Genomic DNA, 14,506 nt, shown 5'->3' with positions numbered 1-14,506 from the left:
CTCCTAGTCTGGGGCGGGGGGAGAGGGTGTAGGGATACGTCTCCTTCTGGGCTTTTAATTCTCACAACCCCGCCAGGCTGCCTGCAGGCAGAGGGAGGTTACAGGGTCACGAATGCTCTCCGCGTTGTTTTGGGGCCAGAACAGAGACGTGGCTTGACAGCCGGATCATATTAGTCATGACACGGGAGGGGGGACTGACAGCTGCTGGCATCCTGCAGGGCACGCCTGGCATTTCCCCAGCCTCCCCCAGCACGGCAAAGATCTGTCCATGCAGGTTCCTAATTAAATCCTTCCAAGTGGGAATTAGCACGTGGGGCTGAGCTCAGCGGCTTTCCCGGAGGCTTGGTCTGACAGCGACAGGTTTGGAGAGGCAGGCTGTCCCCGGGTGAGTCAGACACCCACGGTGCCACAGCTTGCCAGGCAGCAATTAGGCACTGAGCACTTTGTGGGCACGGATAAGGGATCTAGCTGCTGATTTTTCCTTGACTCCAGGCACATAAGCAGCCTCTGCTGGTGCCCTGCTCTCTAGTGCTGTCTCTTTGAACCCGTTTTGTTCTTGCTGCTAATTCATACCCCTCTGCTCTCCCGGTAGCCCCCTATCTGTCCAAGCAGAGACAAGAGGCGTGTCGGGGGGCAGAGGCTCTACCCTCGATCCAGCCCCTGTCCAGACTTGCACAGCCTCATGCCCCTACAAGTAGGGCAACTGAGGCAGGGCTGCTGCCTGAGGGCCCTCAGCAACTAAGGGAGCCCTAGAAAACTGACTGAGCGGTGGACAGAAAGGGGAAGCAGTGAGGCTAGTAGAGAGCAGGCAGATGGGCACAGCTGGGTGCATGGGACATGTTTGTAAGACGGTGGAGAGAAAAGTTCCCTGCAGGCATCTCTTTAAGTCCGGCTGCGTGGCATTGACTGTGGACGGGCAAAACTCACTGGCAGTGCCCCTGCCTGCCGTTCAGCTGAGAGGCCATTTCCCAGCCACTCCCCAGCCTCCTTCCACAGCCCAGGAGTCTCTGGCCTCTTGTCACCTGAAAACCTTTTCTGGAAGGGGCAACCCACCTCTGCTGTATTGTTACTGTAGGAGCCCTAGTCAGGGGCCAGATCCCCCTGGCGCTAGGAGCTGAACAACACAGAACACAAAGACAGTCCCTGCCGCAAGGAGCTCCCAACCCACATATAAGCCAAGAGACACCAGAGGGCTGCAGCCAGACAGATGGGAGCACAAGTGAACAGTGAGACAGTGCTGGTCAGCATGCCAGGCCATGGACTCTGCCTACCAGCAGCCGAACGGCTGTCCAGTTCTTTGTGCGCATCACAGCAAAGGAGAGTTTGGCAGCGGGATTGGAAGGCGGGTGCAGAAGCGGCTCTGGGGGTGTCCTCCCACACGTGAGGGCAGCGCAGGAGAAAGTACAAAGCGGCTTGTTTGAAAATGTAACAAGTGGGCACTGGAGGCTGGTGTTATGGGCCAATCAGAGGCGAGCTTCAAAAGCTCAGTAGTGACTGAGAGGATAGGCAGGTGGGGACTGGGGGGAAGGGCCTGGAAAGTGAAAACCAGCCGCTTGCGTGGGGTGTGAGAGCGAAGTGACATGGGGAGAGGGACAGGCTAGGAAAACGGTCTCTGCATGGCTCTGAGCAGGGCAGACTGCATTTGTCAAGGCCAGAGAGACAGCCAAGACAAGGGTGAGATCTAGCTGTGTGGAGGGAGAGGCAATGGTTGGGTTAGCTGCATTGCCAGGAGCCCGTCAGATCGGGACCCCGCAGCGCCAGGTGCTGGGCCAAACAGCCCCTGCCTCAGGGAGAGAAGAGCAGGAGGAGCACAGGTACTGCGAGATACTCCGGCACTATGGTAAGGCGCCCCTGGAAGTACCTGATGGATGGACAGACAGACAGGGAGGGGATGGGGTAGGCCAGAGGCTCAAAAGCTGGCAATCCTCAGCCTGCTGAGTCAGTGGTGCATGGCCCTGGCTCTGTCTCTGTCTCTGCGCTACTGGGGGCCAGGGGCTGTTTGATGCAGAGCAGCGATAAAAGCACTAGGAAGCCAGAGTAGCTAATTGATCAGAAGGACTCTCAGCAGCCTCGTTTGCATGTTTGCCCTGCACCTGCCATTTACCTAGCAATAACGCTGGCTCTGGCTGGCAGGGCTGGAAGTGCTATTGGGAGCCTGGGGCCTGCTCCCTTCCCCCTGAGATGAACTTGTCCAGCCCATGTGGGCTGGGGAAATCATGGAGCGGGAGAGCAGCGCAATCAGTCTGCGAGGAGGATCAGGGCTGCCAATGAGGGGTCAGGAGATGCGCTCTGAGGACTCGCAGGCCACCTGCACGCAGGCCTCTGCACTGACTCCTGGCCTCCTGCTCAAACCACTCCGGTGCTGCTTCTCCACTCCCCCCCTTCCCTTGGATCTTTGGGTCTCTCTCTTCCTTGGGAAGCCCCTGCTCGCTGCCCAGTCTTCGCCCTTGCAAGCTGGTCATTGCTCGGCGGAGCGGCACAGCCTGTTTGGGCAGCAGAGAGCCCCCTCCGTAGCATTCGCGTCTCCCTCACTGGCTCAGTTCTGGTCCCATACATGGAGGCTGTGTCACAAAATCTTCTCCTAACTCCCAGAGACACAGCCGGGGTCATGGCACCGGCACCAGGACCAGACCAGCCCTGACGTAAGGAACCAGACTAAGCTCCCTGTGTGTAAGCCCTCAAGGATATTCCCCACGGCTGGTCACCACCTGGCCGAGGGCCCTCCGCTCCCTGTGCTGCTGTGCACCCCAGGGTAGGCAGACGGGTCCTCGTGTGTCCCTGCCCTACCTCGCATTGCGAGGTCTAATCAGTACTTGCAGATGAAGCCTTAGACGAAAGACCCCATAGCTGGGCAAAGTACTGTCACAGCTGGCTGCCCACTGCAGGCCAGTCCGCCACCAGAACCTCATCATTCGTGCACTAGGGGTACCGCCTTTCCAAAGGGCTGGTGCAGACGATGGCGGTGCCACAGCTGCCGTTCACCTCTGCGCAGTGCAGGCAGTCGGGGTCTCCCCGGTGGGAACTGCGCAGGAATGCGAGTGCTGCTCTCTCCTGGAGCCCCGCGGGAAGAGCGCTTGCAGCACCGCTTCAGTAGCTCAAAGCTACTCAGTTCTCCAGCTTGCTGAGGGAGAGACAGGTGACACCTTCCAGCTGCACCTCTTCAGCGCCTCTTCCCCGACTGGGCAGGTTCCATCTTCCGCCCGTTGTGCTTGGGTAGCTCTGGCCTCCTCGCTTCCAGCCAGTGTCAGTGTGGAGTCAGTAGATCGACAGGTTGTGCTTTGCACTGCCATGCCCGGACGGTGCTGTCTCTGCCTGCACAGCCCCGCTTTGGGTTAGCCGCTGCTACTGCCATGCAAGGAACAGATGGTGTTTCCTAGGGCAGACAGGCCTGCCCAGATTCACTTCACTGGCTGTACCCTGGGTCGCTGTCACCCCAGGGGGCGGGTGCACTGGGAAAGGGGAGCCTCAGTCTGGATTCCTGGAACCTGTTACCAACCAAACCAAACCCCGCTTAGAGCTGTGCTCACGCATATCGCTGGCAGAGCGGGAGCAGCTATGCCTGGCAATGGCTGTAAAACACCAGGAATCCACGTTCTCCCTTGAACCTGGTCTGTACAGACGGCGCGCCAGGGTTTTCTCTGCCAGTGGGGGCCAGATGTGAGTACAGACGTAACCACCTAGAGGAGTCATGGAGGACCCAATACTCGGCCCTGGTGAAATCCCCTTTGTGCTGCTGCGGCCTAGCCTAGGGCCTGAGAACGCAGCTTGACCTTTGATGTCTTGTTGGAGTTAGCACTTTGTTCAGTGCTATCACATCACATCCTTGGAGTCTGAACCGAGCCACTATCAACAGGAAAACGTGCTCCGAAGCTGTGCCGAGTAATCCAGGCCGTCTGCTTTGCAGCACTGAATCAGCTCCCTGCGGGTTTGCTGCCACCAGAGGTGCAAAAAGCCCCAATAGCCAACTGCCTCACGCCAGGTTTCTGTCCGCTCCTGTCAAACTGAGCCTGCGATCTGCTGGGGGAGTTTGAGCTTCAGGCCGAAAGGCGTTCTTGGCAAATCAGAGAGGTGAAAATAGGGGACTAATATTGATATTAGAGCTGTGTTTAGAGGCCCCTATCAAGGAATGTCTCTCCACCCCCGTGCTGGGCGCTGTCCTACAGACCTTATGCTCTAGGTCATTAAAACTCTCTTGCAACCTGGGCTTATGCTTTTGCTCCCCAGACAATGATAACTGTATTACGGTCATGCCCATATTGTGCTAGGGCCTGAACGAACCATAGTGAGAGACAGAGGCATGAACAGCCACGGCTCAGAGTCTTAGATCTTTAAGGCCAAAAGGGGTTATAGTGATCTCCTGCAATTTCAACCAGTAATCATAGAATTGTAGGACTGGAAGGGACCTTGAGAGGACTTCTAGTCCAGTCCCCTGCACTCATGGCAGAACTAGGTATTGTCTAGACCAGCTCTGACAGGGATTTGTCTAAGCTTCTCCTAATTCCTTTCTCCAGGCCATAACTTCTGAGTGAACTATAGCAATCCTTGAGTAAGACAGCCAAACCTGACTGAAAAATGTCAAGGGAGAGAATCCACCAGGTTCCTAAGAAAGTTGTTCCAATGTTTCCCTCCCTGTTTAAAAAACTCACACCTTATTTCTAGTCTGAATTTGTCTAGCTACAGCTTCAGTCACAGGATCACATTCTGCCTCGCTAGATTAAAGAGCAATAATTTACTAGTCTGTTTTTTCACCCGTGTAGGTACTTAAAGATCATGGTCAACACTTAATCTTCTCTTGGTTATACTAAACAGATTGAGCTTCTGAAGTCTCTCCCTGTAAGGCAGGTTTTTCCAGGCCTGGAATTATTCTTGTAGCTCTTTATAAACCCCTTCCAATTTTTCAACATGCTTTTTGAAGTGTGGACACCGGAACTGCCCCCAGCATTCCAGGAATGGTCTCACGGATGCCCTAGACACGGTCCTGTTCCAGTTCAGTGTTTCTGTTTACACATCCCTATCACGTTGACTCGCTCAGCCAGCAGTGCACTGCGAGCTGAGGTTCAGCTCAGGTTATCTGCCATGACCCTACGACTTTCCAGGACACGGAAGTGCACCAGCATCCCGAGATGTACGACCTGGCATCGGGTTATATTAAAATGTATGTTGTTCACATAAGCCCGGCTTAGCAAGTGACCCAGGTCACTCTATGGCGCTGCCCCATCCTGATGGCGTGTGCGTGCTCCCTATGCAGGAAGGAAGGATTGTTCTCTCCGTTTGCAGACGGCGGCACAGAGGGATTACGTGATTTGCCCCAGATCGTGCAGGAACTGAACCCACAGCTCCTGACACGCAGGCTCATGCCTGAAGCAGCCCATCCTGCCATGGAGATGGTAAAATCAGCTGTACCTATGCCAGGGACTGCAGGGACCTTCACTGGTCCTTTCAATGGCTCTCTGCAGCCTCTGCTTTGAAGTGGGGGGCACCTGACCCTCTTCTCCCCCCCTCAGGTGCCTTCCCCCCAGCTGCCTGACCCCCCGGCACTGCTACCTGTGCACAGGATCGCAGCACCACTCAGGTTTGGCCTGGCCCCTCAGCTGCGTGGCCTGTGCTTCCAATATCCCTGCCTGAGTAGGGGAATCTTCAGGATCTCTCCTGGCACCTTGGGCAGGAAGTTATGGGAGATGAAGCTGCCGAGAGCAAGAGACCTTTCATCTGCTTTCCAGGTGCCTGGACTGGGCGGGGCGCCCGGTCACTACAGAGCACTATGACTGCCTGGTCTAGGTTGCTTGGGCCCGTTAAAGGGGAACTCGGATTGCTTTAAGTCATATGGAAGAGGGCTGGTGCCACACGCCCTGACTGCACAAGCTTTTCTATGCTGCAGTGATAAGTCTGGTTATCAGACGGTGCCATGACAGTGTGGTTTATGGGTTCTGTATTTGGGGGATTTAAATGGACTGGCAAGGTCCCTGGGCTCTCCTGTCCCCCGTGGGATTGGTCTGGAAAATGAAATGTAAATAAATAAGCATTAATAGTAAAAAATAGCCACTGTACAAGTTAGCAAGCGCCCTACTCCAGATCACAGCCACGGTAATGATCCATACCACTACAGCAATATCCTCGGCCGAACAGCAACCACGAACGAATGCATCCTTACACCTCCCAGCTGGGCGAGGTCTGCGAGACACAGGGATTGTGCCACCGAGACCGGAATGCAATCCTCTCTAGGGTGGCCCACAGAATCCATCAAGAAGCAGCAATGCTACACGACTGTTTAAGACAGGAAATACAGAATAACTTTGTATCCAACTGAAAAGGCAGGTGTCAAAATGCAATTAATGGGGATGGAATTGGGCCAGGACACAGGCTGGCAGGGCAAGCAGCCCCCACCAACCTCCCTAACCCCCTACACACACTCTGCTGAGCAGGGGGCAGTTAGAAAGCAGAATAATGATTTGACATGTACTAGTGCTGCCCAAGCATAACGGCCAGGAGAGCTGGTGGCTACGTTAGAGGCAGCTGCAATACAGGGAGTGTCTGCCAGCGCAGAGCTCCACACAGAGAGCGTGAGTGAGTGAGTGTGGGGGGGGGTGGGGGAACCGGATCCTCGTGTGTGTCTGTCACCACTGCCTCGTGCTGGTGTGGCTGCGCCAGCAGACTCGCTCCTTGCTTTTAGGACTAAACACAGGAGCCCGAGCTCCGTGGCCTCTGCTGAGGCTGCACTCAGGGCCCATCAGTGCCAATTGGGGTGGTTTTGGAGCTGTGGGCACCTGTGACCTGGGGACCCCGACATTCATGGCACATGGGATGCTGCGTCCCTTGGTCGCTTTCCCCCAGCTCCATTCATCCTCCCTTTCCCCTCTGCATTTCACAGCCCTCTGCTCTCTCTCCTCCTGGCTGCTGCTTCCCTTTTGTTCCCTGCTCGTTCCTCTGCTGCCTCCCAACCCCCTGAGTTGCCAGGGGTGGGTTGTGGTTTTTCAAAAGGCTTTGCGTTGCTTAGCAACCCATCAGTATGCTTTATACACCCTGCCTGCTCGGCACAGGGGTTCTGGCTGAAGCACAGTGAGGTTGCCGGCTCCCCCACTGAGGGGGCCACATGTTTTGCCCCCATCAGAACAATTATCCCTGGTGTGCTGAGCACAGTGACCCCTCCCCCATCCCACTTTTTCACATTCCAGAAAGTTCACACCCATTAAGCTGCTTGGAGCCAGGTAGCCTGCAGCACAGCTCCCCCAGCTACAGCTTGTTCCACCCCATTTCTGGGGGGGGGGGGGAGAGATGGAGATTCTGGGGCTATTGGACTACCATGGGCCCCACACCCATTCTGGCTTGTGGAAAAAGGCATCAGTTCCCAGTGACCAGCGGCAGCGTGAAGTGCTCCCTGTGACTATGGCTCGGTGCTCTCCAGATGGGCACTGCATTACCCACCTGCCACAGACCTAGCTGCAGCTGTGTTTGGCTCACTTGTCACCCTTGTCTCTTAGCTCAGCCTCCCCAAGCCAGCTCTGCTCCGTCACCACTGCCGGCCTCAACCCCTCCGTTTGCCCACTTCTCCCTCGTGGTCACTCCCCTCCCTTCCTCTCCCATGACACCTACACAAACCTGTCGCTCGCTCGCTCACTCTGGGCATTGCCTAGGAGTAGTAACCTGCATCCTTGGACTCGGCTACTCCACTTCCAAACTGGGCTGAGCTTAGAACAGCTCTGTCAGCTCCCTTGGAAGGAACACACGGTCCCAGAGGCTTGGCTTGGCTTGGTAGGGAATGGCCCTGCACTGGGGGAAAGCAATGGCAAGGGAAGCTGAGAGGAAAGCAAGTAGCCTGGGCGAGTGCTCCCAGCAGCAGCATCACTTGGCATTGCTTGTTCAGGGGAAGGCGGGTGGTGGAAATGAATGCTCTGGTCTGAGCAACTGCATCAGCCTTTGGTGTGAGCGTGGTCCTGCAGCCGCTCTCGCAGCGTTCACATGGCAGTGCGTGGACAAGCTTCATCTGCTCAAAAGTGCTTTTTGGGAAAAAAGAAAAAAACTTTGGTATGTTGACCTGTCCCTAACCCTTTTCCTTCTCAACCCCACCAAACTGTTCTCATCAGCCAGGCTCCTCCGTTGACATCCTGCTTATGGCAGCCAGACGACAGCTCCAAGCCCTTTATCAGAGGCATACAGCTGCCTGATGATGGGGAAGTACTTTTCCAGGGGGAGGAACACCCTGCTGACTGGTTAGCAGAGAAAGAAGTAACCTGCCAAGTGAAAATCTGCCTGTGAGAGGGTGTGCGCACGTGCAGCAGAGGAATGGTTTAAATGCGTAGTGGCGAGCGAGGCTGGAGTAGCAGTCGTGGTATTGGCAATCGCCTCAAACAGAGCTGGGATTCCTGAGTCCACCCCCCCCACCCCCTCGCTGCAGTAACATCTCGCTATCCATGGCTACGTATGTAGTTGACCAGACGCACTGCTCTGTGCTGGAGTGATGCGGAGCAGCCAGGCTGCATGGGGGTTGGGGAGAACTGTAATTGTCTTTGCTGCGTGTGGCCCAGGACTCCTCGAGTACTCTGCTTACTAACTGTTGGCATGCTGCCTCTAGAGGGTAGGACTGTATGCTGGTGGATCTCTTTCCCAGGGGTACAAGATCCTAACACCACCTTCTATTTAAATAGCATCTTTTATCCAGAAAGATGGCAAAGCATTTTACAGACAGACTGGCCTTAGCTGGAACTGACTCGGGGGAAAGAGCGCCACCTACTGAACTGACAACACTACTTCTTGCAGCCCCTGGGTTTACCTGGAGTCTCCTGTGCAACAGCTACACACTTCGCTTTTGTGATAAAGCAAGATGAGCGCCCAGTCTGGCACAGCTGCACACTCGTCCCATGTAACTGGTTGTGCAGAGAAAGGGAGGTGAATAGATGGCACTGAGATCTCCTCACTGGGCATGGTTCAACGGTGACCTCCGTCTGCCTTTTGCAAATACAGCCCGGGAAGGGGTGGGGGGGGGCGGGGTCTTTCTGCTGCCCCTGGTTCCGTGCAGCGTTCCTGGACTGCCTTGGCCTTGGGAGACACTGCTTTTCTAAAGGCTGTGCGCTAGTTCAAAGAGGAATGAAGTCTGGGAAGTGTTACGTGGGAGAGCAGATTACATGCTCACAGTGGTCCCTCCTGGCTTTGGAATCGATGAATTTGAGACCGACTATGGCAAGAGAGAAGCTTGTTTTGTTTAGTGCTGGGGCCTCCGGGACCTGCCTTTCTGACTTCCTACAGCCTCTAGCTAGGCACTGGCTCCCTACAGTATCCTGTCTCCTGGTTCCCAGAGAGTGCGGCTGTGCACTTGTGGGGAGCCTGTCTGGTTTTTCTAGCCTGGCATCCCCAGGTGGGTTGCAAAGGGCACAGTTGTCTTCATGTTGTGCTGGGAGATGGTCTTTAACTTAGATTAAAAAGTTATGAGGCTGTTTTCAGCAACTCCCCTCAGCGCAGGAGGCTTCCCACATCCTTTGGTTTCCCAGTCAGCCACACTGCAGCATGTGACTTCCCAGATAGCTGGCTGGCCCAGTGGCAGTCAGCATTCTCAGAGGTGTTTTTCAGAACAGCTCCTATGGGACTGGGGAGAGGGACACGGAGCTGTAGGCAAGCTCAGGAAATGAGGCTTTATCAAATGAAGCCCCCAGCATCATCTGAGAACTCTGCCTCATCTCTCCCGGCATTCAGGGCATGGAGGTTTTCCCACCTCCTTCTCCCAGGACCTTGGTGATCTTTCCTTGAGGGAGGAGGGCTGAACACAGCTCCCCTCCGCTACAGCCTGTCATTGCCACTCTGCATCAGCCAGGGCCATCCAGATGATGCAAGGCGCTCCCTCCTCCGAGGGCGGAGCAGGCGGCCTCCACAATGCTCCGGAGACTTGCACTCAGAGCCCTGCGTTGGGCTGCCTCTGTAGCACTGGGCTAGCCAATTAATTGTGGTCTCTCTCACCCCTGAACAGCTTCGTTACGGCAACTCGGAGTCTGTAACCGAGCGGGGAAGTCTGGTCTTCTCCAAAGCAGGCATTTTTTGCCTCTGACCCTCCGCTTTAGGAGTAGGGAACTGAACTGACTCCAGCGCTGTTATATACACCAGAAGCCTCTCACCCATATAGAAAACAAATAGCCCTGTTCCTAATTTGCACTTCAATAGTGTTCTCCATCTCCGATCCCAGAGCGCTGCGGGTAAACTTTAATCCCTGTGGGAGGCCAAATATCATTATCCCCTTTTGTGGGAACTGAGACCCAGTGTCTTCCCCAAGGGGCAGCGCTGGCAAAAGAAACCAGGAGTTGGGACCCCCGGTTCCCCTGCTCTAACCACTAGACCTCTCTCTCTGCTAATACTAGGGTGGGGAATGTGATATTAAACAGATTCTTGTCAACATAGTTTTTTATGCTTGCATATTTCATTAGACTCTCCAGATACAGGAGACTTAGGGAAATAAAAATAATAATAAAACAATCCAGAGAGTTCTGAGTTGAGAAACTTGGACAAATTGATTTGGGGGAAATTGCCAAAAACTCCATCTGTTTTCCCTTAATGATTTCACAAGGAAGCTGAGCGAAACCCGCCCCTGAGATGCAAACGGGCCTTGGCCGATCCAGCCACAGCACCCCATCAAGCATCTGCTCCCCCCTTCTCCAAAGGGGCCTGGAAATAAACCTCTTGTACACAGCAAACAGATGAAGAAGTCTCAGAGGAAACCATGGCGTCACGGCTGGGTCTTGAAGACAGCAGGAGCTGTGGTTCTCATCACGTCTGGAACCCAGGCCATTGGGAACTGCATCACAAGGCTGCATGCCTCTGAGAGGCTCCGTAGACACAGCTTGCTGCTGCTGGTTGGAAGTGGCTTCCAGTCTCGACCACCATTGCACCTGTACAGAAAGCAATCACGGTAACAGCATGTTGGGCTATGCCCTCTGCCGCCTGCCAAGCAGTGCCAGTGCGTCTCCCCCTGGAGTGCTTACATCCCAGCCACCTGCCCTCTGCTGGAGAGGTCTGGATTGGATTCCTTCGCACTGCTCGGACTGGCTGGAATCGGGCAGCTGGGTCGAGCACCCTTCTGGGGCAGAGCAGCGAGAGGCTGGGGGTGCCATCTGGCATGACAGTGCAAAGCCTCAGAGGTTAGCAGGCCAGGCTGCTCCTCACTAGTCAGAGCTTCTGGTTATTTGAGCAGTTGGAACATAGGTCTGGAAGGGAGCACCTGGGTCACGGAGTCCAGCTCCCTGCTGTCGCAGGCAACCCCTCATAGAATGTTGTTCATAAACCTGTCAAGCTTCATCTTAAACCTAGCTAGGTTATCTGAAAGGGTAAGGCGTCCTGGACCTGCAGCCGGGGAAAGAGACCAGCAGTAACCAGACCAGAGTCCATTGCTGTGTACGCTGACGCATCGCCGCTGGGACACACCGTCCAAGCCAGCCAGTGGTTCCAGTCCATCTACCCCAGGTTACAGGCTCAGGAGATGGTCTGGACTGGCCCGAACTGAGCCTGAGGATCTGGCAGAGGCCTGTGACAAAGCTCGCCTGCAGAGGTTGGGGGCCAGAGGAACAGGCCTCACTGCTGCACAGGAACAGGAAGAAAAGCAGCTGAGGCTGTGGGCCCAGCCAGAGAGTTTGTTGACCTTGTCAGGGACAGGAAATGGACCAGAATTCAGTGTTTTGCATGTTCCAAAGGACGGAACGTGGCAATGGAAACATTGCAAAGTTTCCCTGGAGTTACTAGCTAAGGCTAGGAGTGCCATTGAATCCTCACATGCTTTTGAGTAAAGCGCATTCACAAGTCTTTGCAGGACTGGGCATACGTTTTCCTCCAGTGGAACCTGACCCCCTTACCTGGGGGGCAGCTAGGGAAAGAGCCAGGAGAAGGTGGGAGCAGAGCAGGGGGCATTGGTTAATGTGACCCTGGGTCTCTAGTCTCCCTAACCTCAGTCAGTGGCTGGGTGTGCGTGTGTGTCGGTGTAGTAACAGAAGTCAGGAAAAATACGTTAATATTGGGTTGATACTAACGTCATCTGCTCCCCCCGGGTTGTTTTACAAGCCTCTCGCCTGCCTGGAGACCGAGCTGCTAACCAGAGAAGTTCAGAATGATGTATAAAGCCACAGAAAGGCGTTGAAATTGCCAACACGCTCTGTTAGTTTATGCTCGTTGTTCGCAGGGGGCATGTGCGTGCTAAACCCATAATCCAGGGCCAGTTTCACATGCACGCTCCTTTTGAAAAGCAGGAGGTGAGCTGCCATTGCTGTCAAACACCCATAATGCAGACAGTCTCCATGCCAGCTTGAGCCCAAGTAGGGAATCCTGTTCAAAGTTATCAAAGGTGTAAACCGGCGCAGGTGCATTTCAGTTCTGTCAGGAGGGGAAGGAATCTGTTCTCATGAGGTCTCCATCACTCGCGGGGAGGTGGTGATAATGAGTTTGCAGGAGACAACATTGTGCTGTGAGTTCAAATGTAAATGAAAAGTTCATGAGGAACCTTGACAGGTTGAGCAGCTGGTGGGAACGGAGCAGCAGCAGCAGCTCTCAGCCTGCCTCTCTCCTCTCCATTCAGTCACGTCTGTTTCCCCATCAAACAGACGTCCCTGCCCAGCAGCATGGCCCCAGTGCAGATGGAGCTTGGAGGGTATTTCGCTGAAATGTGACTGCAACGCTGACTGAAAGCAAATCAATCTTTCTGCTGAGGCTTTGCTGTGTGTGTGTGTGTGTGTGTGTGTGGTGTGGGCGCATGGGGGGTTTTCTTATGAGGAAATTGTGAAATTGCCGCTGCTGGGGAACATTTTGTTGCATTATTATTTATTCCCTATTTTGCAATATGGTCCAGAGGCTTTCAGCCCAAGGTTAATTATGTCCTGGGAGGGGTGTGGCGCTTATCTGATTCCATAATCTTGCTGCAAGTAATTTTTTAAGACCAGCTGCTTTAGCAGTGCATGGTTCTAAGCTGTGGTCCTGAGGCCAAACAGAGGCAGGGTTGGAGACATCCAGCCTGAGGCCACTGAAAATGCCCTTTTGACCTGTCGGTTTTGCAGGGCTGGGTTGTGCAAGAACAAGACAAGTGTCTTCTGCAGCTGCCTTCTGACACTGGGGACTAGAAAGTGGGATAGCCAAGGCCCTATTTCCCTGAGCACCATTATCTGACCTGGCAGAGACACCTGGGTGCGGGAGGAGAGTTGTGTGAGATGACTGGTTTCCTGTCCTCTCCTGCCACACTGAGGTGTACGTCTCCTTGGCAGGTACCACGATCAGCAGGATGTGACCAGCAACTTCCTGAGTGCCATGTGGCTCATCTCCATCACGTTCCTCTCCATTGGCTACGGTGACATGGTGCCTCACACATACTGTGGGAAAGGTGTCTGCCTCCTCACCGGCATCATGGTAAGAGTGTTTTCTCAAGGAAGCGGCCCAGGAGGGGGAAGTACACAATCCGGAGTAAAGCTTCGGGGAGCCAGGGCCAACAGATTGCCCCTCACACCCACCCACTGGGTCCTTCCTATACTGAGCCATGGAGATCCTGCCTCAGTTTCCTTCCCGTTTAGAACACGCTCCTTGGGACTCCACTGATTCCCCTCCCAGGGTCTAACCCAGGGCTACAGCTTGGGAAGCAAGACCAGGCAGGTTTTGGTTGGGGGATTTTACAGAGCCCCCTTCCTTCCCCACTGGTCGGGGGCTTCTCAGCTAGTTTGTCTGTGAGCAAGGCTTCACAGCTTTTGCTCCTGCTGCTCTACTGCTGAAAACTGGCAAGGCTGTGAGCAATCAGGATGCTGGGAGCTGGGGAGGTCAAACCCTCATCAATGGTAAGCAAAACTCACAGCGTTAATCTGAACCACTGCATGCACTGGGACAATGGGACGAACGGGAGGCCTCCCGGGCAGGCTGGCACTCAGTGGTGAAACTCACTCCGGTCTCTGGATCACTGCGTTGGATCTGACATGTCCTTTGTCTGAGGAGTGAATGACACTTAGACAGGATCTAACAGGTGTTTTCCAGATCTTGACACATGACTTTGGAGGGGGTGTGTCTGTGTGGATACCTGAAAAGCCCGCAAAGTACACAGTTGCCAAAGTACCATGGGCCCAGTTCTGTAGCCAGTGGATGCCCAGAGCTACGCTGGGTGGGAAGGCTGTAGTGTGTATAGTGTCTCAGCAATACTGGGCTACAGCAGTGGTTGCCAACCCTCAGAGGGGCAGTGAGAGCTGCCCACTAAGCAGGGAGGCTCTAACACAGCAGCTAATGCCAAACCACGCAGGGTGAGCCGGGGATATGTAATGGGCACAGGTGAGTCTTTAGAACAAGTACGGGGCTGGGGCAGAGACCCAGCTGCCACTGAGTACAGGCTGCTGAACAGTGCTGTGTGACAGAAATTTTCTGATCTCATCAGAGCAGCTCCGCAGAGACCCTGGTCTGTGCGACAGAAATATCCCTCAATCGGTGCCCAGCAGTGGGGTTTCGCAGCTGTCCCAGACAGGCCAACCTCTCAGCCACTGGTTTTTACAAGCATCTGCCTTCCTCTCCCCACACT

The 14,506-nt window shown here is 54.7% G+C and overlaps 1 protein-coding gene across 1 annotated transcript in view; it reads left to right on the top strand.

Annotated features, from left to right (window-relative positions):
* The window catches only part of KCNN3 (potassium calcium-activated channel subfamily N member 3), a 54,417-nt gene that overhangs the window by 21,736 nt on the left and 18,175 nt on the right, over positions 1–14,506 (top strand). Inside the window, exon 3 of the mRNA XM_024203145.2 lies at positions 13,221–13,362. Within this exon, the coding sequence (XP_024058913.2) occupies positions 13,221–13,362 (142 nt within the window). The remainder of the gene's footprint in view (positions 1–13,220; positions 13,363–14,506) is intronic.

Source organism: Terrapene carolina, unplaced genomic scaffold, assembly GCF_002925995.2.
Source record: "Terrapene carolina triunguis isolate 2854851 unplaced genomic scaffold, T_m_triunguis-2.0 Scaffold397, whole genome shotgun sequence".
NCBI classification, from domain to species: Eukaryota; Metazoa; Chordata; order Testudines; family Emydidae; genus Terrapene; species Terrapene triunguis.
This window is presented reverse-complemented; position numbering and strand designations above follow the sequence as displayed.